Source organism: Phaethon lepturus, unplaced genomic scaffold, assembly GCF_000687285.1.
Source record: "Phaethon lepturus isolate BGI_N335 unplaced genomic scaffold, ASM68728v1 scaffold19709, whole genome shotgun sequence".
NCBI lineage: Eukaryota > Metazoa > Chordata > Aves > Phaethontiformes > Phaethontidae > Phaethon > Phaethon lepturus.
In genome coordinates, this window is record NW_010561477.1 from 17,256 (window position 1) to 43,075 (window position 25,820).

A 25,820-nucleotide genomic window follows, 5' to 3' on the forward strand; every position below is an offset into this window, starting at 1 on the left:
GCAGGAAATACATCTTAAAAAGCTGGGTAGCTTAACCAGCAGATACACTGAACCCCAAAGCTTCAGTTTTGTTGGGCAAGCTCATTCTTTATGTAAAGTGTGATGGTCCTGCCTCTAGTTCCCAAAAGCAGTTGTTTTGAGGACCTGGGTGAAGCTCTGGGTAAATCCCAGAGGCAACAAACTGATAGTAGCAGAGAAGAGGAAAGCCAAGATTTTGCTGTTCAAGGATAGAAACGTTTTCAAAGCATCTCTAGTATCACATGAGCATTAAAATCCCTCTGCTCACCAACAGGCTACTTTGCCACCTTGCAGCTACCATAAATGATTTCTCCTAAAATGCAACTGTAAGGAGGGCGTAACTAAATTATTCAGAGCATGGCTGCTATCATACTAAAACGATTCAAATTTAGCATTGAAGCTGACCATATCTTTTCTGAAAAGCCTTAGTTTTTTCTTTTTCCCCCCTGCAAACTAATCTTCCCGCACACACTGGGCAATACAAATTCTGAAGGAAGAACTCAAATCACATGAGCAGAGCTTCACTGAGGCTCATTTACCCTTTTTTTTCTCAGCAAATGATGAGGAATTTGGCAGACTTTTTTTGCTGCTGCGGCTAGGCTGCTTCCCAAATAGCCAGGCTCTGAGCACTGGCACTACTGTGGGCCAGCTTTGCGATTTTCTTAGCTACCACAATGAAGCTTATGCTTAAAAATAGGCTGGATTCAAGAAATATAAAGTGATCCTGGGATCAGAAGACGAACAGCCCTACGGAAGCCAGCTCAGCTGGCTGTTAGACCAGCGCAGCAGGTCTGCTTCGGCCATCCATCCTCCACCGGGCTGCATGTTAATGGAGCGATCACCTCAAGCCACAGCAGCTCACCTTTGCTTTCACAACTGCCACCGCTAAAGAAAGCATGTGCCTCTCGTGCCCTCTGACCATGACATTGTCCTGCTCAGGACCACCAGCTCCCGGCTGGTTCAGCTTCCTCTCTTCAGCTTTGAGAAAGCATTTACAAAATCTCACCCTGGTGAAAGAGGGAGTGACAAGCCCCTGTCTCACAGTAAGCCAGGCTACGCTAGTCCTGAGCCTGGCTTACTGCTCTGCACTTGCCCTGGTGAGGTGCACTACCTTCACCCCCTCTCGAGCCCATTACCACTGACCTTACTACAGCCTGTGTAGGGCTTCCTCAGCCGCTTACAAGTTCAGCCACTGGAAGGGTTTGATCCTCTTTGGGATCCAGGATGCTAAGTCACTCCTGCTGGCTTTTCTAAACATACTGGATGCCTCAGCATCCTTCTGGAGGACTTACACCCAAACACTGGAGATTGCCAACCCTGTGGAGAGATGGATCTCCAGCCTCTTGTAGTAACCTGAGACCACATGAATGGTAGCTATGCAGAAACCTCTTCTGATTGCTGCAATGACTCCTTGGGACAAGGTAGAGACCACATGCTAAAACCATTAACAGAAAACAGCCGCATTTAGACTAACTGACAGGGGGTGAACTGTGGGTCAGGGGAGAGGGCAGGTCCCTTTCCCCACAAGTCAGCAGGCAGCTCCGGAGATGCTCCTGCACCTGCCTGTCCTGAGCAGAGTCCGTCCTAGTCCGCTGCCTGCCGGCTCTTGCGCTTTTCTTTCTTCTGTTCCTCGGCCCCTGTCGGCGTCGAGCTCTCCTCGGGGCTTGTTTCTGAGCCTGGTTCTGGTTCTGGTTCCAGAGGCAGCGAGGGAGGATTTGCAAGCGGAGCTGATGCTCCAGCACCTGGGGAGAGAACATGGTTACAGTTACTGTATGACTGCATGGCTTTTGTCTATTCTTTTTGCCCTTCCAGGCAGCATGGAGATGCAGAACAATCACAACTATTAATTACTCTCTGATTTCTTCTGTCTGGCATTAGCTTATTGATAACGCTCAACTCTCGTGAGTTATCCGGCTGGAGACCTTACAGTACCCGCAGTTCTGCTGAAGGGAAGCTAAGGTACAGGATCTCATTTAGCTGGGCTGCTGTGAGAAGTCAGTACAAACTTACAAATTAACTCATGCTTTGGAAGATAAAATAGTTCCACTGAAGCTGGTTTATATTCAAGCTGGAGCCAAAACCACAGTATTGTTTTCAGTTCACAGTGTTAGCAAAGTCAGGGAGAGCTTCCAGGCACTTAAAGTAGCGACTTAGCTAATAAAATCAAAACAGGACCCTTCCATGCTGAAGTTTTTTCTACGCTTAGATTTAGGCTGACAAATGATGTTATGAACCATTCTGTGATGTGGATGATAATGTCATAGAATCACAGAAGGGTTTGGGTTGGAAGGGACCTTAAAGATCACGAAGTTCCACCCCCCCTGCCATGGGCAGGGACACTTTCCACGAGACCAGGTTGCCCGAAGTCCTTCAGGTAAACCCCAAACTCCTGTATGTTTTATTTTTCAGCTTTCCTGACTAAGTCTTCCCTGCACAGAAAGTTTATTCCATGCATGAGAAGTGGAACAGGTCCTTAGGAGTGCCAAAGAACGAGGCCTGGATTACAAATCTCTCTCCTGGTTCAGTCCACAGGAAACAAGACTAAGAGTGACCAAAAATCACCACGATGAGCAATCTCTCTAGTGCGTTCCTCCTCAGAAGCCAAGGGGTGAGAGGGGCTCAGGCTATGAATGGTGCCTCAGGAAATGCTCCTACCCAGCCCCAGCAAGAAGCCGCACATGCAGATACTGGCCTAAGCCTTCTAAGGCTGAGGCTATCTCCCGAGCAACCGCCAGTCCAGTGGCCCGCACTAAAAGCTGATTCAGCAACACCTGCAAGGGAAGGACTTGGCTGGACAGCTTCAAAAAGCAGTCCAGTCGCAGTTATTTTTGTAACAGAAATGATAAAACACTTCAGAAAATTGTCCCATCAGTTCCCTTCTCCCCAGGCAGCTCCTGGGCTCTCCCAAAGGAAGACAAGAGGTCTGGCTTCTGAAACCACCTCCTGCCCAGAGCAAGATCTCAATCCCAGGCTAATGGAGTCTTGCCCATCATGGCTCAGATATGAAAGGAAACCTTACTGGGTTTCCACACCTCTGCAAAAGCAGGATAGTATAATGCATCACAGACATCATCTTCCTTCCACGCTTCCTTAACTGAGAAAACTGGGAAAGCTATTACCAAATACTGACATCACTACTGTGTAAGCAAGTCAATACCTTCCTAAACGCGTGCTGTAACTCTGTACTCAAAGAGAGGTTTCTCTTCTCCCTTTCTCCCCTCCCACAGTTCTACTTTAACGAGGAGGAAAAGAGAAGTACCTGGGGGAAGCTGCATGGTTTTCCCGTACCCGGCAGCTGAGGACATGGCTTGACCCAGGGCCTGGTTAGAGCCCAAAGGCTGCTGAGTGCTGGAGGATTTCCCTGACGGAGCAGGTCGCTGCTTGGATTTAGACTCTTTAGAAGGCTTAGTCCAGACCAGGCTCTCCCCCACCTGCAGGGCAGCTCCCATCTTCTGGGCAACCTCCACCATCTTCTCAAGCAACAAAAAGAGGAGATCCTTGTAAACAGGAACATTTCAGACAACAATAAAGTCAACAACAACACACACATAAAGAAAATGAGAGCTGTGCGGAGCTGGTACTGCCTCGGTGCTCGAGGGAAACATCTACGCTAATTCATTCCCTTAATTAAGAGGGAATCTTGTCTTGCTGTGTATTGATTGAAGAACTGGGCTGCAAAGAGCAGAAATGAAGCAAGCAGCTCTCAGCAGGCGACTACTTTACTCGGAAAATCTCATAAGCAGAATTTCTTCCTAATAACTGGACTCCAAAGTCAAATTTCCTCCTTGTTTGTTGCCAGTCTTAGCATGGCTACTTCGTTCACGCTGACAACTGTTAGGCACATACCTCAGGGTCAAAGTCAAGAGTACTGCTCTCCTTCAGTGCATTGACCTTCTTCTCCATCTCCTGGTACTGGCAGAGGGCTCCCTTCTTGTCGCCCTGGTTATACAGCAGGACAGCATAGTTCAGGTTGACAAGCGGGTTGCACCTGCAGCAAACACACAGGATGCATCGCATTCACTGTGGGAACACTTATCCTAACTTGAATAACGCTAATACGTGCCCAAGCAGCAAATCTGGAGACACCTTATTGTCTGGCACAGACAAGCCACGGTGTGCTCTGACCCCGAAGCAGATGAGGAGTTGCACAGCCAGAGCTGTGTGGGAACACGATAGAGTCCCACGTGCTTGGTGAGTGACCCAGTGCCCGGGCTCGGCAAAGTATCCCAGTGTCAATGACAGTATCGACGACTCTGCCAATTGCCTCACCCCCTGCAAGGTCCTCCTCTGCGACAGCCAGTTCTTTGCACTTGGGGACCATCTCAGGACTGTCTTTAGTAACTGCCTGGTCTCCCAGCCCCTTGCTCGTGGGGAAATAGAGCGGTGACGGGGGCTTCATCATACTCTGAAAGCTCTGACTCTGATCTCTGCTCTGATTTATCTCAGGCTCTCACAGCTCTCCCAATTTGTAAGACAGCAGCTTGTCAGGGAACAGACTCATGCTTCTTGATTGTATTTTACAACCTGACATGCTACAGAACATGCAGTTTGCATTTCTTTCCCCCACCTTTTCTCTCTCATTCACCTACTAAAACCATACACAATTGTATGTACTGTTACAGAGAAACAGCGGGCGATACCTATTCATGAAGGACTCAAAGAGGAGCCCAGCACCGCAGGTAACACTTTTATCCTGTGCAGTCCTGCCTCCCTTCCTGATGCAGAACAGCATATGAAGATTTCAAAAAGGCAGAATTGCTCCATGTAGTCTCATTTTCCACAGTATCCATTTTCTTCGCTAGGATACATTAACCCCAAACAGCAGTTTTTCTTCTGGCATAGGCAGGAGTGTAAGCCGCAGGGCAAGAGCCAGAACTGATAAGTGACGCTCTCAGAGACCTGATCCTTCCTTAATTGCCTGCCAAGCCACACTCAACAATCTGCTCTGACCATTCTTTAGCAGTCTGAATTTCACCCTTATTTTGGAGAAGCAAAATGCATACGTATTATCTGACAAAGAACTGAAATGCAAGAGGATCACCAGCCCCAGCACGGAAGCTCACGCAGATGCTCGGCTCATCCAGGGTGCAAGACGAGACCTGGAAGACCAGAGGTTGCATTTGGCCAGAAGAGGGGACGTGCTGTCAAGGGGTGCGTGGAAGAGCACTGTCTAACTACAGCTCCCTGCAGAGGAGCCGCATACATGTATCACTGCACACAGGTCAGTGAGAGATGCTTTGTAGTTTGCTCAATAAATCTGAGCGAGGGACTGGTGCCCTCTCCTGGAGTGTGGCAGGGATAACTGGAGCCACCCAAGGGCTCCAGAACCCACACCTGGGGGGCCAAGACAGAGAGAGCACCCTTTGTGAAAAGTGCAGAAGGGAAGGCTTCTACTAACACTGTTCAATGAATAGAAAGTGTTATCTGCAGGCCATGACTATCCATCTTTGGTAAGCTACATGACAGCTCTGCAAGAAAGAAGACTATTAGAAGAAATCCGATAGCATTTATAACCATTGGTTTTCCTTTAATTGAGAAACTGGAACACTGACCCTGCCAAAAAAAAAAGAACCCACAAACCTTCCTCACCGTCTTTGCCAAAGCAAAAGAAGTAATTAAATAATCAAAACCCCACCTCTTCACCCAAAAAGAAAAAGCCGAAAAAGAAAGTGCAAAAAACCAGACCCACACAACGAAACACCGAAGAGATCAGACAGATCTGGGAACAGCCAGTTTTAAAATTAATTGAACCTTATAAAGCAAATTCACCTTCAAGAGCTGAGAAGCAATATGACAGTTAGAAAAAAATCAATAGCTAAATAACCACAGAAAGAAAGGATGGCTAGGAGCTAGAACCAGTACTAAGAAGAAACACCTTTTTTTAAAGATTTTTCCAAGATGCTTTCCATGCCAGAGCCCAGCATGGCACCCAGGCCAAGTGTCGCAGCGCTGCTATAAAAGTATCTATGGCAATGGAAACAAACACGGCTATCTTCATCCCAGCCAAACAGTTCCTAATACGCCAGCAAAGAACGCCTGTGGGGACATGGATTCAGCCACACAATAACTGTCTAAAATATACGGCATGTCAGCGGAACAAGCCTAACAAAGTCTGGATATTCTTCCCAGCAGTCCCTGGCAGTTGGCATTCATTTTTGCTTTGAGGAGGTTTTGTTTTCCTGGTAAAACTATATAGCTGTAGCATCACAGTAGTGCCAAATACTTAGGCAAAGCTGTAGAGCTAAATTTCTATTCCTTCCCTTTGACCAAAGCACACACACTCACAACTAAGCAGCCTGAGCAGTCTTTAAGGTCCTGTACTGCCTTGCTAGGTATGGAAGGCTGATTAGGAAAGCCAGGCAATGGACTCGACTGGACTTACAGTCAGTGATGCTGGTGGGAATGACCGATGCATAACTGCAGAACGCTCTCGCACAGCAATACGTTTACAAGTCTTTGACCATAGTTTGCACAGGTTCGGTTCCTCTGAGGAGGTTGCACGGACCTACTGATGTTTGAAACCGATGCAGAAGTAATATTTAAACCTGCTGTGTAATTCTGTCGATGCAGAATTCTGTTCTTCATACTTAAGATGAAGAACTTCAGTGCCAGATGGGTGCTGGCTGTGCAGGGCTAAGCGATTCAAGAGCCATCATGCGTGCAAGCCACGTAATTCCCAGTAAACATCTTGAGACATCACAAAGACAACTGCACTACAGTGTCAGATACTATTTTTTGAAAGCTGCTGCCCTTTCGAATGGGCTTAGGAACTTTCAGAATTCCCAAAATGAAGCCTAATGCACCTAGGTTAGAGAGGACAGAGGAAAAGGGACGAACACTTTCTCATGCCACCTTGTGGTGGCCACTGCAGACGGAAAGAGGGCTTGTGCCACAGCTCTGTCACCAGCATGCACACTCCTGGGCTCAGGAGTCATACTGTAAGTATGCAAATATTCATAGTAAATTGGGGACAGAGACAAAACTATTAATACATTTGAGACCAATTTGTCTTTCTGCCTGAAATGATGAAATACTGCAAGGTTCATTTTAACATTTCTGAAACCAAGCACTCTGATTTTAAGAGCTAGATTGCAAACACAGACGTTGTTAACAAAAGGGAGGAAAAAGGATTACACTGCCGCCCTTTTATATGCTTTATACTAACTTCTTGCCCACATTCTCCCAATTAAAATCTTCCTTCTGCTCAATTCAGAATAGGCTTCATCCCAAGCCTCTCATCGCTCTGCACAGTGCTCAAACCTGGGGTTACAAAATATTCTGGGATGACTGGTTTTCTTCTCTTCAATCTGCTCCACTGTGTACAAATATTCACTGGAAGGAGGCCTGGAATCCAAAGTCATCACCACTGGCTCACTAACTAAACAGCAAAATAAAAATCAGCTTTGGGTTGGTCTGAAACAAAATTTCCCTTTCATTTTTCAGAGCTGACCTGAATTTAAGAAGAAAAATAAATGGTGGTTTTAAAACAGTGACTAGCACAGCTGCAGGAATAAAAATGCTTCCCTATTGCAAACCATTTAGGGTCAAAGGAGACCAAGGGACAAAGCATGGAAAAGAAACCAGGTGAGGGAGGCAAAGCAACACGATCAAACAGCTGACAGCTATGATTAAGACTTACTTGTCCAGTGCCACAGCTTGCTCATATGAACGTTTTGCATTCTCAATGTCTTCAAGGTTTGTCAGAGCAACTGTACCAAAGCAAAATGTGCATACACAAGTCAATGCTTCACACGGACTTCATTTTTAGGACAACTCTGAATGTCATTGCATCTTAAAATAAATAGGTGCTAGCAGGGTTGGCTGGGCTGCTGCCCGGATTAACTGTACTAACGTCATTTCTGACAAATATTTGTCTCGCTTGATCCCAAAAATGTCCAGTGCTGGAAATCTATGCTCTCTCCTTAGGCAACCCAAACCCAAACTCTTACATGTAGAAAGTATTTTCTAATGTTTGGTCTGGATCTGACAACGATTTAACCTTCCTATTTACCACAGAGAGAGAACAGACTATTCAGACTTCCGCAGTACGTCACTGACAGGTATGAATAGCTTCTTAGTATAGCTTTTATCCAGTATTTGTTTACTTCAGCCCAAACTTTCTCTCTCTCTAATGCTGCATCCCCTAACCTGGATATCCACCGGAGCTGGATAACGGAGCGTTGCATACCTGCAAGGAGCATATACAGCTCTCCCATCTTGGGCTGGAAGTTGATGGCAGCACTGAGGAAGTGAAAAGCAGATGCGTACTGCTGCATCGTGAGGTGGACTAATCCCAAATTGTACAAGATCTTCCAGTCAAAGGGAGCCAAGTAGTTTGCCCGCTTCAGGCAACTGATAGCCTTCAAAAAAGGAAAAAATGTGCTGTCACATACCCCACCCAGAACAAACCTCCTGTTTCTGCCACAAGAGGAATCTTGTTCTTGCATGAATTTAGCTCCAGATGAAAAAAGAAAGGCAACTAGATACTTACTGCTACATATTTCTTCTTCCCGAAGAAGCACATCCCAATGTTGTTCCACAGTGGGGGGCTTTCAGGCACAGTGCTGGCTACCACCCTGTATTTGGAGAGGGCAACGTCAAAATCTCCATGGGCCTGCATCATGCTGCCAGCTGCCAAGGTAGCCTTTGAGAGAAGACAAGTGACCAGCTGAGGAACTAGCTGAAAATTGTTTCCCCAAATATAGCAAGAAGACAACAGGACAAAATTAATAAACTAAAGCCATCTCAAGAGCAACCATTTAACTTTTTCAGGTGTTTTCTTCTAGGGGATGCCAAGACCAACAGCGAGGAGCAGATGGGGACTCTAGAATCTCCCAACACACAGCAGAAGACGGGGTAAAGAAAGGACTTGAAGCTGCTTCTTCCTGCACCATCTCGATCACAACTGTCTCGGAAATATTGCAACGTGACAAGCGTTCAGGGTATGTTTTGAGGTGACAGTAGTACCTCCTAGAGTCTGAGTCTCTGAGAAGATCTATGCACTAATAGTTTCTTTTTACCAACAAGCACAGATAGAAATACTTCTAGTGCAAGTTAACCGGAGAGTAAAACATACTCTGCAAGCACGACATACGCAGCAAAGCTAGTCTAGTTGACACTGACTGGTTGATTCTGCAAATTAATGGAAATATGCATGGGGAAAAAAAAAGCAAGTGTTTGCAACACACTATATTTAAACTACACTAGTTAAGTCCTTTATAATATTTCACAGCGACAAGAAAAATTTGTAAGTGTAAAGGTGTTTTCACAATAACATTCAGCTTGCGTTCATACATAGTTTCTCAACCCCACACTTCAAAACTCTACATCATTAACATCGTACAGAAGGAAAAAGTGGCAGAGAGAAGTAACATGGCTAAAAAGGGAAGCAGTTTCACAGTCAGGAATGAAACCTAGATGCCAAGCTTGGCTCCCCAGACCAAAGCCAAGGAAAAGTCACATTTGTATACAACAGCTGGAAGCACGGACAGGGTTATGAGCAGATGGGAGAATAATATAACGGAATATCACTTGTATCTGTGCTCCGTGCCTAGAAGTCGCAGGGACTGGGGAAGAGCTCTTGGGATTTTTGAAATAATGCCTAGAAGACTTTCCTTGCAAAATAAATTCCATTTTGTTAATTCCACCTGGGTTTGGGGTGACTTCAGATTAAAGATGAAAGGGATCAATTTAACATCTCATATTCTGCCTCCTCCCCTTTCCCTTCCTCCAGACGCATCCAGTTCCCTACCCAGGGAAAAGTCCCAGAAATCTATTTTAGAGGAAAGTTTCTGGGCATGACCCTTTTCAGACTCTCCAGGCTAAGACCCTGGATATAGATGGCAAAGTTCTGATACTAGAATTAGCTTTAAGAGGTATCTCATCATCATTCAGCTGGTTCGTTTCCACTCCTCATGATACCTTGTAGTTGCCTGGGTCATACGTAAGTGCATTTCCAAGGTGTTCAAAAGCCTTCTGATAATCCCCAAGCTGGAAAAAGAAGTAAATTAGCATCAGAAATTCAGGAATAAGGGTGGGTAAGAAGGAGAATACATGCTTTTTGGGCACCAGAATTTCTGGTTCAGTTAAAAGACATGTTCAGAAAACTGAATTTTACAGTGCTGCCATTACAGATACATGTTCTTGTTTGATAGTTACACAACAGATTCTAAAGATTTATTTTGCTGGGCTGGATCCACTGTTCTGACCAAAACAAAGGTTTCCATATGGTTTGGTGCTCTGACATTTCTATACAGGAGCGAGCTCTGGGTTGATACTCCTCTGCTCCTTCCTCTCTTCCAGCAAAGAGGCTACAAATTGCTACTCTGCACATCCTGGATTCCCTTACCACAACTTCCGCACTCCCCAGGGCACTCTTTTCACAGGAAAAAGTCTTTCCTTGTCTTCTAAGGGACTGCAAGTGTTCCTGAGCACGACTGTGTCCATATAGAAGCACAAGACTGCTTAGAATCACTTAAATCCTATTGTTTTCAATTGAGTTATGCCAGAATTGTACCAGTCCAAACAGGATGCATCAGTGTCCAGTGACTTCTGTAATTAATAGTGAAGTGGGAAGGCTGTAGAAGCATCTTTAAACTCCTGAAGGTGAGTCTGTATCCAGAGACACAATAAACCAACCAAACAAATCACAGCACAGAGAACTGGGGGCTAAATTCACAGGGCAAATGTTATACTTAAGCTACTTCTATCTTACAGATCCCCCTTCCCATGTCATACTCATACTCCTTTCTAAATCCAGACATATCCACAGATCCCCCTTCCCATGTCATACTCCCTTCTCAATCCACACATATCCACTGAAGAGTTCCAAGGCTCCTGTTGAATTTCCCTATCTCTAGAGCAAGACAATGTTTTTCAAGATCGAAATTTTATTCTCAAGCATCTAAACGATTAGGGAAATGCTTACGGATCTTTCCGAATCAGCACTTGGTGTAAGTTTTCTAGCCCATCAAACCTTTCAGGCACTACTGCCTATTCTTCTTTGTTTGTTCACGCTTTGAGAAGCTTACTTTTGGGATAATCAGACAGTCCTTCCCATACATTTTACAGACCCAAGTGATAAGCACGCCTTTGTTATTTAAATCTCTTCCAGTTTTCTTCTATGGTGCTTTAACACTAACAATTTCATGGCTGCTTTTGTAGGAGAATAACTTGCTAGACTCCTGCTCCAGAAACAAGGTAATGACTAGTCATGTTTTGTTATACTTGGAGGATTTATAACAGAATTAGGGCAGTTGCCAAACAGAATTCCTGCTCTGGCTCAGGTCCAGAAAATCAACTTGCTTTTAGCATCAAAAGGAAATAAGAAGATACAGGAAAGCAAGCTCTGTCATGTTAAAGGCAGTCTTTAGAGAAACGTGTGCAAGTCAGATGAAGGTGGATAGAAATTAACTCTGTTAAAAAAAACCAAAACTTTGGTCATATTGAAAATAAGTTCACGTAATAGCTAAAGGTATTCAGTACCTGCAAGTAAAGTAACCCCAACGTTGTAAGGAGGTCTGTGTTTTCTGGAGAAAACCTGTAATACAAAAGCCAGAGAGCTGCATTGTTTATTAGTCCTTCCAGAACAAGGTAAAAACAAAACATGGAATTACGATGCTACATTATACTAGTATTACTCCAGGAAATTAACTGTTATTATTAAATGCAAATATTAGAACACTTGCCATCATGGGGACTTCCTATGAACAGTATTACACCTAAGCTTTCAAAATGTCTTCTAGATATAAATGGGAAGCCCACATAGCTAGCTCAGTGAAATAGATCTGGATGCATAATAAAATAATGTGGCTTTGTTAAGCTTCAAAATGAATCTGCATCAGTGACCTGGAAATACAAAATGGGATTTTCCATCGACTCCCATAAACCACCCTGTAAATCCATCCCAAGCCTCTTGGGCCATGTAGCACAGGCAATCCTAAGCATTTCTGATGGATCCTACACACACTCGTTGTCAGACTTTTAATTCACTACCCTATAAAAAGATTACAAACCTGGTTTCGCAGACCAGCTGTGGACTGCTCACCACGGCTTTGTGCTACGCTGCAGCCTGCAGACCGAAGCGCTCAGACAGGCACTACCTGTTAATGTATCCCTGGCCATACACGCCTCTCCATTCAGCACAGAGGAGCTTGAAAATACATGTCCCAAGGGCTTTCATTTCTGTATGCAATTCCCAATCCTCACTGCTAGTCTGGGGTTCACACAGCAATGTTGTGAACCCTTTTAAAAGCATCTCCATTCCCAGCAGATTTTGAAGACATAAATAGGATTAAAACAACAACAACAAAAAAAAGAAAAAGCAGAAAGAGATGCTGTATTTGTGGCCTCACTCACCTTAACAGAAGTAAGTTTTCAATTCTCTGCTATCGAGACTTAAGAAATCTAATACGCACACTCGTGCTGGCACCTTTAAATCTCAACCAGAACAAAACTGCCTGTGGGTGATGGTATATAAACACAGAGCAACGACAGACTATCCTGGGGCTGATGACAGCAGGCCAAATGTAATAGGCAGATGAGAATAAAAAAGGGGGAAAAAAAAACAGGAGTGAGGAAGAAGGGAGGGGAGGGGGGCACCGAGATAAGAAATATAAACCTGGTAAGACGCTTAGCAAGGATTATTTACGTCATAAACATTCTAGATTAGTCCAAATGTCTACCCAACCCAATACACTGTCAGACAGCAGCCAAAAGCAGATGCGTAAGGGAACGGTATTTGAAAAGAGCACAAAATGTAGACCCTGCACTGGCTTCTGGCATGCTCCTGCTTTTCTTTAGGTTTGCCTCCATTACAAAACTACATTTTAAAAGCATGGGCAAATCCGAAATGCCCTAATCAGGATGCCCTAAACCACGATAGATCGGTACTGAGAAACAGTGATGGGGTGGGAGAAACTCACTGTGCACCGACCCGTCTCTAGTCTGCCTACTCACACGCTTTCAAACACAAATCACTCCAAGTGAAAACAGTCTGTGAAACCCAGCAACTGATTTTTGACAGACGATCAAGGTTAGAGAGACACCCAGGGTTAGATCTTTTTGGTAGATAAACCTTTGGGATTTATGAAGTCAGTTTTGGATGAGTTTGCTCCCAGGCATCTCTGTCCATTTGTTTTTCCACTTTTTTTTTGGCAGACCTTCAAACAGCTACCTTCTTCCCTGACACATTGTCAGCAGGAGGAGGACTACAGCTGAGAGCAGAGACAGCTGAAGAGCTTGAAAGTGCCAGCTTTGCGCAGAGACACTATAATTACCATTAGCTTTTTAATCGTGTCCTCAATTCAGATCTGGGACACCAATCAAATTTCTCCTGGCATAGGATGGGACATGAGCAGATAGAAAAAGGGATATATTCTTACTCTACGGCTTTCTTATAGACTTCAATGGCTTTATCCATCTCCCCCTCCAGCAGATGAATTTTCCCCAGCATCATGTAAGTCAGATCATGTCTGTTGAGCTCCAGGGCATTGTTTAGCTGGTCTCGTGCCTAAACACACAACCACAGAGAATAAAATAAAATAAAAAAAAGTGATTACAGAGACCTCAGTGAAGCAACAGCCCAAGAGCAATCCACAGCAGCTAGCGAAAGGGAACAGCTAACGCCCCTGAGCTCGGAGAACCCCGCCAGCAAAACCCAGCCTAGCTAATCGTTGAAACGAGTTCTGCATCAGGAGCCACGTGCTTTTACGGACAGAAAAAGGCAACGTGGCATGTTTCAAGCCAAGACAAGAGGCAATGACCTCCCAAGGAGGAGAGGAGCACAGGCCTGTTCCTGTATTTGAATTTTGTTTGGTTTGAGGGAATCTCCAGATTTGTTAGCTTAATAGGTACATTACAGATTATTCTTCGTTAAATGCTTATTCCAGCAATGAGCATGGATTGCCAAGTGAATAAGGGGAGTGAATCAGCGCTTGTCAGGCACACACCGATCCCCTCCAAGAGGAGATGCTTTGAAGCATGTCTTCCCCTCACTGCCTCAGGCCTAGCCAGCAGGACAGCAAAGTATATTTGCTGTCTCTGAACACGTGACATATTAGAAAGAGAAATGCTGACACAGTAATGGAATTCTGCAATCCAATTCTGGGATACTTGTTACCACCAACTACTGAAGAGACAGTCATCCCTGAAGGCTTTGTTATACTTCAGACGTCCTCATGGCAGTATTGCTGCCCAGGTGACCAGTACATCTCAGACTTACGGAAAAGCTGAGAAGTCGGCAGGTTCCAGTTTGGAAGGCATTACTGCAGACAACAAATCCCAAGTATGAACCTATACTCTAGAGCTTCTTCCTTTACAGCGATGCCTCGAATGGGGAATGCAGCAGGGGTTTGCTGCAAGGGCCACAGCACTCCACCAGAAAGAGCAGCAGGGAGCAGTTGGTCCAAATTGAGAACAAAAAGGCTTCTACATGCTAGATTTTCCCTTACAAAGTAACCCCTTAGGATCAGAGACTGCTCAGTGCTCACCCCGAGCACCTAGAAGAGGGTTAATTGAGAAGCTGGGAAGAGACTCCATCTCAAGCTTCCAAGAAGTTCTTCATTAGCTACAAAACTAATAAAGTTAGTGCTGCCCACACTGCAGCTATGCTCTTTTGTGACTTTTGCTCCAGGCTTGGTGCAAAAGGAGCTTCAGACACAGGAGAAAATCCTTCCCATGGAGGAAAAAAGGTGCCTGCTGCAACCTCCAGCAAACTCCAGTAACTCTTCTCACTGACTCCTGCCAGACCCAAGGGGCAGCAAGTTTTCCTTCAGAAACTCCCTGCATGAGGTGCAGCAGTTTGAGCTGCATGCTGGGGAAATGGTTTGGGTCTTTACCCTTACACTTCTCTTTCTTCGGGAAGATGGAACTGGCATGCTCTACAGATTGCTGCTCCTCACAAAACCAGCGGTGTTTATGGTTCTGGTTTTAAAAGGCTCGGAAACAGAAGCAGCTCCTGTTGGAGCACAGCTGGTTTTCTGACTAGTTTGAGGCAGCTCTTTGAGGTTTCTCAAACATTCCCTTTAAAACCAGAAACACTCTCTGAAAAATCCTAGTTCAGAAAAAGCCTCCTGGCCAGCAACAAGGCTAACCTCAGTTTCACTCTTCTCCAGCTTCACTAACTTCCAGCTGACTCAAAGTAATTCAACACGCAAATGAAAACAGAGACAGCTCACAAACTTTTGCTCCCAGAAACAACCACTGAAGCAAAAAACTTCTTTAACACTTATGACTGCAAATGCCCCACTTCAAACTACTGGAAAGACTGAAATTTCTGGGAACCCTGCTTCACATTTGTCAGGTAGCATTTGCATTACCTTGTTGAAGTGCTTCAGGTACATGTAGCACACACCCAGGTTGTGGCTGATCTCCTGTAAAAAAAAAAACAACAAAACACCAAAAACCAAATCAGCATGAGGTCTGAGATACATGGTATGTAATCTGTCAGTGGTAACAATCATCACTGACCTGGATAGGGAGACCTTTGTACCTGCCCACACCCTTCTGGCTCTGTAGATCAAGTACATCTACAAATTCAAGTTGCTTCAGGTACCTATAGAGCTTAAATGTGATTGTACACAAAAGACTGCAGGCCACTGAGACGAAAACACAGAAATTACAATGGTCTTGTCAGAGAAGAAGGAGCAAAGACTGATCTCTGAAGCTAGGTAAGCCGCCCTTCTGGGTGGCTCTCAATCTACCTGTACAGTCATTAGGATATGAACAACGCTGCACCCAGCTGAATAAAATTTGAAGATGTGCTTAATTTTCCAAAATAAAAGTCGAATAGAAGCACCAGGAGGGCTGATATCCCTCTGGCATCTTATAAACACATTTGTGGCAGAGTAGGAAGATCACTTAGGGATTCTAAACACTCCAGCGACACCATAGGGAACAATCACGCCTCTAATTCATCACCAACAGTTTAACAGACAAGCTACTTGCCACCCTCCTCACCGGCACGTCCTGGGGAACTGAAAAGCAAGGTCCACCAGTTCCTCGTTTCTATTCTGGAGAGCATTTCACTGCTTCTTCAGTTTAGACAGCCTTGACCTTTAAGATGAAACTCTTATTTCCCCATTAACCCTCTTAGAATGATATTTTCCTCCACACAGTCTCTCCAACTGTGGAGAACAGTAATGAATCAGTAACTCCTGGTTACTGTGGCTTACAGAACGAGACAGCGTAAGGGAAGAGCACAGGCTGGCTCTACTTCCAGTGCTGAGCCAGGTATGGGAGATAATCAAAATACCCACTGAAGACTGCCTGCTGTGGTTGTAAATAGGACTATAGGCATGCCAAGCACATACTGCAGGTAGCTTGGTTAGCAGAGGGAATGCAGACCTGAAAGACCACCCACGGTATAAAAGGTTTCTGAGTTATCTGGCACAGGGTAAGTTGAATAAAACCAAATGTACCCTTGTATCAAGCCTGGATTTTAGATGTACTGAGCACCAAAAGTATGGCTAAAGTCAGCGAGTGCCCGATGTCTTAGGGAATGAGATCAGGTGTAGCAAGTCTATCTTAGAAACACCACTTCCACAGGCAAAAGAGCCACCTGCAGAAGGGTGTCCCCTGCTAACCACAAGCCAGCTCCTCTCTCCTCTCACCCACTGTCACACGTTTCCCTTTGCAATGCTCTTCCTTCACTTTTTGTCTTCTTATATAGAAGGGCTAATTTAATTACTGCTCCTGTAGCTATCAGCCTACGTTTTGCCAAAACAAGTAATGCTTGGTAGGCAACAAGTAACCCTCCCAGCTAGTTTGAGGGTAACCTTTTTTAAGTGGTGTTTTGCATTACAAAAGGTTTCCCAATTACTCAAGCAAGTTCTAGTGATAACTGAGGGTTTCCAAACAGGGAGCTACTTCCCATACTTTCCTTAATGTGTACATATATATATGGCTATGTTAATACCGATAACTTTGCAAAGCTCAAATGTGTTGCTCAATTCTCTGTGCCCCAAGACAAGGTGTAGGATTTTGCAGGCAGAAATGATGCCTTGCTCCTGTGATCCAAACCAGATGCTGCAGAGGCTCACCCGTGCTCAAAGGCAACACCTCTCAGCCCTGCAGCTCCTCCTCTGCTCAGACGGCGGGCAGCGTGAGCTCTCCTCTGCCTGGAACAAGTTTACAGCCATCTTCATAAAACTGCAGAGACATCTGCATACTACAATAATCACTGAAACACTTACCCAGTCCTTTTCATCGAGTTTAGCTGCTTCATTGTACACTTCAATGGCTGCCTTGTGTTTCCCCAAAAGAAACCTGCAAAAGCATTTCAATTTTTATTTTTGCTTGCTCTGAAACCCTGCTGCACAACCGCTACCACCTTTGCCAGTGAGAAATGACGTCATTTGCTAGTTCTCTGGAGACCCGCGTGAGAAGCCCTGAGAAGTTTACAATCTCAGCAATATTACAATCTGAGCAGTGCTCCCTTTCAGGGCCAAGGTCATCAATCCTGGGAGATGCTGAGGCACTCCCTGACGTTACTGGAGATGCAAGGAATGAATTCACAGGCTCTGCATTCTGCCTTTGTCTCAAAGGAAAAAAGACAGGTGATCTAACCAGACACTCACAGACAGAAAGGGGTTTGTAGGGCAAGTTTACACAGCTCAAGTGAGCACCCTTAGCTCTGGAGCTAGACATCAGTGTGTCACCTCTCCTGCTTAAAGCACAAAGAAAAAGAAAATACAATGGCAGCCAAGCAGATAACAGATATTCTGCTTTTAAGGGTATCCCACACTCCTGGAAGCCAACTCAAGTATTGATAAGGAGGAAGCATGTTTGGAATTAGGCAGCCTGGGATCTCACTTGATTCCTGAGGGAAAAACAAAACATGGAAGGCCCTGGGTGGCACATCAAAGAGAAACAATAAAACATCACTCACAGCGATCGTGCCACCTGCTTGAGGTTGTCAGCGCTGCGAGGGTTCAGAATGGAACATGTCTGAAAAAGTTCAAGAGATTCTTGAATTTTCCCCTCCAAGCGAAGTATCAAAGCTGTAAGACAACATATGCCAGGCAAATCAGTCCATTATATGCAGGAAAAACGTGCCTCTCTGACAGCAGGGAAAGGAAGGGGGAGTACAGATATATTATAACAGCACTCATTTGGTCTTTCCCCCTGAAAGGCAGAAGCTGTGTCTGAGGGCAGAATGACAACGCACGCAAAGGACTCGTACTTGCTTGGAAAAACTCCTGTTTTTCAGAAGAAAGTTAGCTTTAAACCCTCTCAAATCACTCATTAAGATGCAGCCCGGATTTCTCCCCCCACCCCAACTTCTACAGGCTGCAATATGTCCTTGGCCAACACAGCTCAGCTGTCCCTCACCCTGGTCATCTGCTAACATGACACACAGAACTTGGAATTGCAATGCCAAGTTTTGGGGAACATTTTTTAGGGGACAGAGGGCAGGAGAGGAAGAGCATCCTGAAAGCAAACAGTAAGACAATAATCACCTGTGGTACGTAGCTTGAACAGAAAATGTGCATCTGTAATACAATCCAAACACACAACCCAAGCACACACCAACACGCTGAAGGCCAAGAAAGAGTCCATAGTCCAAGGAGGAATCGATGACAAACTCATCAATACAGAGAAAACAGAAAATCTAATCTGCCCATCCATGTGAAAATCCCAAACTTCAAAACTAGACCTGGCAAGTAGAAAAAAAGCCCAATATTTTTTACATATGAATTTTATATTTTTATATCTGTTCCCCTTCTTATTGTCCACTGTATCTCAAATCAGAAGTAACTTGCTTTAGCGAAATTAAGACTTTCAGAGGCCTCCTGTGACATACCTTGAACGTAGACTGCATATTCACACAGCCCATGAGACTCCTGGAGCTGCTCTTTGATGACAGCCTGAAATGACAAAGTGCAGAGAGTAGATGCCCAACGTGGTCTCCATTACTAACCTGCGGCACGGCAGCTTTCAGAAGAATATAAACCCTTCAAATATTTTAATAAAGGCAATCCCTGTGAAAGAAAATTGATTTCTGACTGACCAAACACCTTCTGCAACCTTGGTTTGGAGAATTTTTTGTATGTGCTACATATAGCTGTGCTGTGTCTGTGCTTATCGCAGAATGTCCTAAAACAACTTGAATTTAAACACCATGCAAGATTTTGATGGACACAGTTCTTATGTGATGGTAACAGTGGTATCACACAGGACATGAGAATTACAGAATTTGTTTAATCATAATTTGTGCTTGGAGAAGTCAATGTTAATACAGAATTTGTAGCTAGTTGCCGCAATATACTATATTAAAATGCTATAAAAGTGGTAAACTGTCAATATTTTAACAAAGCTAATGACAGAGATGTGGTTTCAGTTACAGAAACTGCAACCCCGTATATAATAAAGGCACTGGACCGTGGCTGGGACAAGTATAGGAGTGCACAGGAGAGTACAAGCTCATCACCGTGCATGAAGAGCACTGTGCCAGGAACACTGCAGCCTTTTTAGTATTTCTCTCTTCATTCCTATTACCAAAAATAATTAGATATTACCTGGGGAAAATACCACAAGGAATCTCTGAAAGCATCCTCTGCTGATAAGGGTATCTACTCAAGGCCCTTTGTGAAGAAATAAATTGAATTGGAGGAACTGCAGCTGAGTCAATGAAAGCCAAATGAACAAATGACGAATACATGGGAAAAGGAAGGAGGAAAAAACCTGATGAAAATGTAAATTCTTGCTGGCTGCATTCATGCAGCTGACAGTTTGGGGTGTGGGTGCAGTGTGGCTATATCCCATAGTCACACATGACCTGAAATAAAATAAAACTTTAATAAACTATCAAAAAGAGTAACCTTTGGGAGAATGAGCACTGTGGCTACATCATTTCTGCTCTGAGACTCCTCTTTTGCTCAGAAGTGGAAGAGACAAAGGGAGGAAAGAAAGATTTCTGGGCTAGCAATAACCTGGTGCTCATCTGGCACTTCTGTCAAGTGCATCCGCAGTACCAGCATCCCCTGCCTCCGAGATGAATATAAATGAAGGACCTGAAAACAAGGAGGAAAACTGATCCTCAAATACAGCACGTAGAAGGAAAGCGGGGTGAAGGCAAGGTGAGTTATTGTTGAGAATCCTCACTGAAAAAGAAGACTAAAGAGAGGAAGGAAAAGGAAGAACAAGTATAGGCCGCTCTTTCCCCGGATCTATATCTGCTAATATCTCAACAAGAGACCCTCCACAAGCTACGTTTTAGTCTTTACAAAGTACGTCATTATAGGACAACTCGGGCACAAACAAGCATTTTCTGAATACAGATACTCTACATTGTTCCATGTACAGAAAACCCGTTTCTCAGAGCAAGAGAGGGCAATAGAGAGCTATCTTGTAGAGAGATCTGATTAATTCTATAAGCCCTAAAAAATCCCATAGCAAAAGGCCTTGAGCCGAGAAATATGACCTGTATTCCCAGCCTTTCCTCCCAAGTTTATTTAACTCACTGACAGAATTTAGACATACTGGCAGGAGACCAAGCAGCACGAGCAATTTTAATTAATTAAAAGCATCTGGTAATTTTAATAATTCCTGCCTCGCACCTAAGAGAAGCAGATGATTTCTGTCGTGAAAAACGGTTAGTGGGGCAGGGCTGGAATCGATGCTGCGAGCAGAAAACACAGTTTATTTGCTTTACATGCGAAGAGCGAGGGCTGAGTGATGATCACTGCTTAGCGGGGCTTGTCCCTCCTCTCCCCCCACTCCCCTCTGCCTGTGCGATCGCTGGGGATGCTGCAGCCGCCGGCTCCGGGGGACGTTTGGACGTTTGCCTTGCATCTTGCTGGGTAGGGGGAGAGGTGACCAGCCAGCCAGCGTTATTAATCTCTCGCTGTAACGAGCGGCAAAATTTGTCAAAAGCTTGGCAACACCAAAATAGTGGTGTTGCAGGAGTGGCACCGTAAGGATTAAAATCAATTTAATGCTGTCATTTTGGAGAGCTAATGTTGGTAAACAAACAGGTTTTTCTTGGCCTTGTACATCATTGAAAAATATGGGAGCTTTTAAAACCGTGTTACGGAGGAAGCGTTTCAAAGCAATGAGTGGGAAAGAGGGTCTAGCAAGATTCAGACCAAAACTAATTAGCAACACAGGTCAACTGTTTCTTAGCTGAATCTTAAAAGAAGATTAACGGACTTCAACGAATGCCCAAACTACACTGGAATCAAGGGGTTAACAGCAATTTAAGCCCTTGGGAATACTGTCAATACCTCTTTCGTTTCTGAAGGTATTAGCCCCAAATAGCACGTTTGGGAACGTCTATGCTTATCACGTATAAGGGCAAGTACCTGGGGCATCCAGGTTAGATCCGTTGCCCCATGTAACACCAGCAGAGAAAGATGGAGACCACCAGAACGCAGCTGAGCCCACCTAAGATCCGAATCACCTTTTGGACCTCCCTGTCACTCCTCGGTGACTGAAGAAGCATCCTGGCATGCTGAAGTTCTTATCTTTGTTTGGACAACTCCAGGCCTCTGGACAACCCCATCCATCACATCTGGGCAAAAGGATGGAAGATCATTTAACCAGCTATGGTCTGGTGCCAAACTCTTCCAACTTTACTGCAAAAAGCCTATTTTGTGAGCTCTGAGGAAAGGCTTTGCTGCCTTTTACTTTGACAGCTACTACAAAGCCGGCCTGCCAAGCAAAAGAGTATTAGCTGTCTTGTCTTTATTTTTTTTCCCCCACATTTTGCTTGCTTCCATGACTGATGAAGATGTGGAGAAGTCGATGTTGCCATTATATCATCCACTTGGTTATTTTCCCTGTTTTCCTGAGCCATACATCTTTTCTGCACTCTGATTCTACATCCCATCACAGCAACAGTAAAAGTACACAGAGACCAAAAAAATGCAGTCAGATAACAGAAAAAGGAAACAATTTTCTATTTAGATTGCTAGTCCAACTTTTGTTTATATCTGTTTACACCAAGATCTGAGAGGAAATCGTGCTGCTGATGATACAATCCTCCAGCTCCATTAATTAAAAGCTAAATGAATTTCCCCCAGCCTGCCTCTTTCCTAAGCACCCCCAGGAGTTCTCCAGCAGAGAGAGACAAGTCCTGACCAACCCTGGTGTTTCAGAAGCAAAAAAGTCTTTTCAGATCTTCTTCATGCATTTCAGAAACAGAAAGGCAACTCTTATTCCCCTCCTCCTGCCCACTGGCGCATCATCTTCAATAGCTCGTGTTCATTTTATTAGGAAAAAAACACTGTTTAATAACAGATTTGCCATTTCCTTAGTCCACTGACTATTATAATCCCAAACAAACGACCACTTCCAAGCTACTCAGCAAAACCAGGAGAAATTAAAGGGTGCAATGCATCATGCGTAAAATGAAAGAATTTTGTCCAAGGGTAGCCAAGACCTCTTTTTTTTTTAGACTTAGTAGTAACGTTTTTCTCAACTGAAGTGTTTTTCATAGCGTCTCTGTAGTACCATCGAGAGACCTGCACTATGGAACTGTGTTGTTATCAGTTTGGAAGACTCTATTCATCACTTGGAACAAGAGGAGTTTGCAATTCTTTCCATTTTTCCAGTCCAAAAGACACAGTGAGCTCACAGATTGCTCCAGAGAACTGTTGCGCATGAATCCTGAAGGTAGCCAACGATTTGAGAACACTAAAGTTATTTTACTCGTATTTTCTCCTGGTCCTCTTATTCCAAAAGCAGTCAGGAAAGAGGGTGGTTTGAAAACTGGTATGAAAACTATCGTTTCATAACATTAGCAAAATACTTCCTAATGCAAAGTCTCAAAAGCAGCTCTTACCTTACACTCATCGTAGTCTCTGCGAACATACAGCAGATAGATCAACCAGTTTTTCCTCTCTGGGATTGGTAACTCCAGTGCTACACGTAAAACATTAAGAGAATACAGGAAATCAGACTGAGCAGCAGAGAAACTGGGCACAGCACAGAATTATTCCAAACAGCCCAATCTGCAAGCACAACTAATTCAAGCACTGCAATTGCACGGGGCAGTGCAATTAATTATTTGACTTGAAGCCTGGAGTGTAGACATATAGACAGTGTCCGGTTTTATTTTACTTCTCAAACTGATGGATAAAATGCGTTGCTCAAGATAGACGCTAAATAAGACCTCTTAGCAGAAAACTACCATCTCAGGAGACTTGAGGCATCGGCTCCTTCTGGTGCAGTTACTGGAGCAAACAGCTCCAAGCACCGACCGCGCACACATTTTAATTCAACACTAATGCTCATTTGGTGGAACTGGTTCTTCCAAATATGCAAGAAGCAGCTTGGAGGAAAATGAGTTGGATTCGCATTTTGGAACTATCAGAAGCAGAAGAACTATCAGGGCAGAAGAATCAAATGTCTTTAAAATAAATTTCTGGGAGTGAATGAGGAGGAAATGGGTGATACACACAAAAGGATATTTTGGGGATGTTGCTGGTCTGAAGGTGTGAATAATTTAAAGAGGTCAAACTTAGTTCTTTGAAACTGTGAAAGGACTATGAAATATCACAGGTCTGAGAGACTGTGAAGCTACTGGCAGAAAAACATATTTGATGCAGTGGAGGAGAAAGACTTGTGCTCCGGCATTTCAATCCTAAGGAGCTTGCAGCAGTAATTATGGCAAATCACGAATGGATGTTGCTTAGTGATATTCACATTGGGTTTAAAAGTTTAACACACTGCTGTGCATTTCATTAAGGCTTGAAATGTATTGCTTGTTACTCCTTCTACGGTTCAGATGTGGGTAGCCGAGAGATAACCATAGCAACTAGCAAAAAAGCTGTATGTTTGCAAGTCAATATTATGACAGAAGCGCAGAAGCGAAGCAAGGCGAGGGCTGGCGCAGGAGCCGGGGCAGCGGCAAGGGCGACATGGCGCCAGGCCACCTCCTCCAGCCCCATGGAGCACGGCACGGACCCACGGCACCGACAGAGACACGGGCTCCGCTTCCAGCAACCCAGAGCAGAAGGTATTACTAGAAATGGTCCTCAGTCCCCTCTCCCAGCCAGCGGCACGGGTCACGGTCAGAGGGAAGAAAGAAGAAACTCTGCAGCTGGAAGGACTGAATCATGTCGGGAGACGTTATCGGTGCAAAGAGTTGTTATCTTTTAGAAACGCTGAGTTTTAATCATGCGAGGACTGCCCCTGCAGCTAGTAGCAAACACATTTCTCAAGCATACCAGGCTCTCCCCCACAATTCACACCAAGTCTAGTATCACTGAGAGCACTTAAAAACAACTAGAATTTCTTCAGCTGTTGAAGTTGGAAAAGATGTTGTAAAGTCATTCTGGTTTTGTTGGGTTTTTGTTGGTTTGTTTGTTTTTTTTTTAATTTAAATTCCAGAATATCCACCCAGATTTAGACTTGAGCTGAGATTTAAGTGTGCACACCAGCAATTTAAGGTCAAATACCTTATAAAGAAGGTTCAACTACCCTAAAAACAAATAGAAAAATCACAGTCCAAACAAAAAAGTGATCCAAACATGCTAAACTTACAGAAACGCACAGGTCAGGGATCCAAATGTTCTCAAATTCTGCTCTGCTGTGTAATATCTGGATCTTTGTAAGTAAGGTATTTTAACACGCATGTTCCCAGATCAGATTAATGAATTTCTGATGACTTCCATGTTTTCCATTTGTCCTTCTTCCAGTGAAACCGTGAAGGGAACAGTTAAGAGGCTGCCTAAATAGCTAAAAATTGATTGAAAAAACACTATTTCATAACCAGTCTGGAGGGCTGCTGTTCTGAAGCCTGTTGACAGGTTACCTAATTCGTTAACAGATTTGTAATGACTTCCTTGTGTAAGTTCTTATGGGTGCCAGGGTTTGACAGAACATTCTTTTCCAAGAAACACAGCACTTGAGGATGCTAGAAATGCACTGCAGAAAATGGGAAGACTTGAGTCCTCTTCCCGCGTAGTGTCTCCCTGTGCTACTATCCGATAGAAAACACCGAAACAGGCACGTCTCCGATACACCTGGGCACTTCCTACCTTCTTTTGTAAGTATGGATTTAAGTGCAGACATTGCAAACTCTATTTAACCGTAAAGATTTCAGTTACAGTCAAAACTAAAGTAAACTTTGCCGTGTTGTGCCTACTGATACAGCTTAAAATTACAAAATCCTGCATCTTTATATACAAGGAAAACTGTCTTAAACAAGGATTAACCAGAAGACCCTCCAGACATACCTCACATGGTCTCAAACCATCTGTAGTGCACATCTTACTGGGAGGTTAAAAAGAAATAGGCAGCACCATTAAATATTAAAATATACAGAAAAGCTAGCTGGCTGGGGTGTGTTGCCAGCTGAGATGGGAAAGACTAAATTATGTTAGAGCTTACACAAATGTTCTGGGCTAAGCTAAGAGGACAGTACATCAGCAAGTGGATGGAAGATCAGTTATTTAATTCCTGAAGGAAAGAGCTTTTTCACACTTTTAAGACCAGAGGGGATATTATACTCCACTCCCACGCTACGGAAACACCTACTGAGAACAGGGTTGGGAAGAAAGAAATGCTGAACGTCGGAGTGAGTGCTGAGCAGAGTATTGATCTGCAAAAGAAAAGCGTAAAACAGACACTGCCTGCCTTCTGGGTCTGAGACTGCAAAAACCCAGAGGAGTTACCTAAAAGAGCTGGGCTGGAAAGAAAAGAGAGAAATCAAAATACACTACGAGACACAGAAGTGAAGAGTGTTCACATCTGCAGAGATAAAAGAGTTTTGTTTCCCCCGGTGATACGCTGAGCTAAGGATAACCATGCAGAATTGGGAAAACACATGGAGTTTTTACACTCCTAAAACTCATTTG

At 44.2% G+C, this 25,820-nt stretch overlaps 1 protein-coding gene across 1 annotated transcript; it reads right to left on the minus strand.

Moving 5' to 3' along the window:
- Nucleotides 1-1,602: 1,602 nt before the first annotated feature.
- On the minus strand, nt 1,603-22,830 carry BBS4 (Bardet-Biedl syndrome 4). Its single transcript, XM_010294025.1, has 14 exons — nt 22,802-22,830; nt 18,821-18,884; nt 17,906-17,964; nt 17,211-17,283; nt 15,336-15,389; nt 13,401-13,528; nt 11,503-11,557; nt 9,940-10,008; nt 8,510-8,662; nt 8,207-8,378; nt 7,658-7,727; nt 3,865-4,006; nt 3,278-3,488; nt 1,603-1,760 (listed from the first exon to the last, which is right to left on the minus strand). The coding sequence occupies exons 1-14, from the start codon at nt 22,828-22,830 to the stop codon at nt 1,603-1,605; spliced, it is 1,437 nt and encodes a 478-aa protein (XP_010292327.1).
- Between the last annotated feature and the right edge of the window lie 2,990 nt (nt 22,831-25,820).

Excerpts from the sequence above, each read along its gene's own strand:
- BBS4 (XM_010294025.1), bottom strand. The coding sequence starts at position 22,830 with ATGTTCGCAGAGACTACGATGAGTGTAAG. Across the intron at positions 18,885-22,801 it reads GAGACTACGATGAGTGTAAG|GCTGTCATCAAAGAGCAGCT; the intron begins GTAAGAGCTGCT and ends TTGTCATTTCAG. Across the intron at positions 11,558-13,400 it reads GTCTATAAGAAAGCCGTAGA|GTTTTCTCCAGAAAACACAG; the intron begins GTAAGAATATAT and ends TTTGTATTACAG.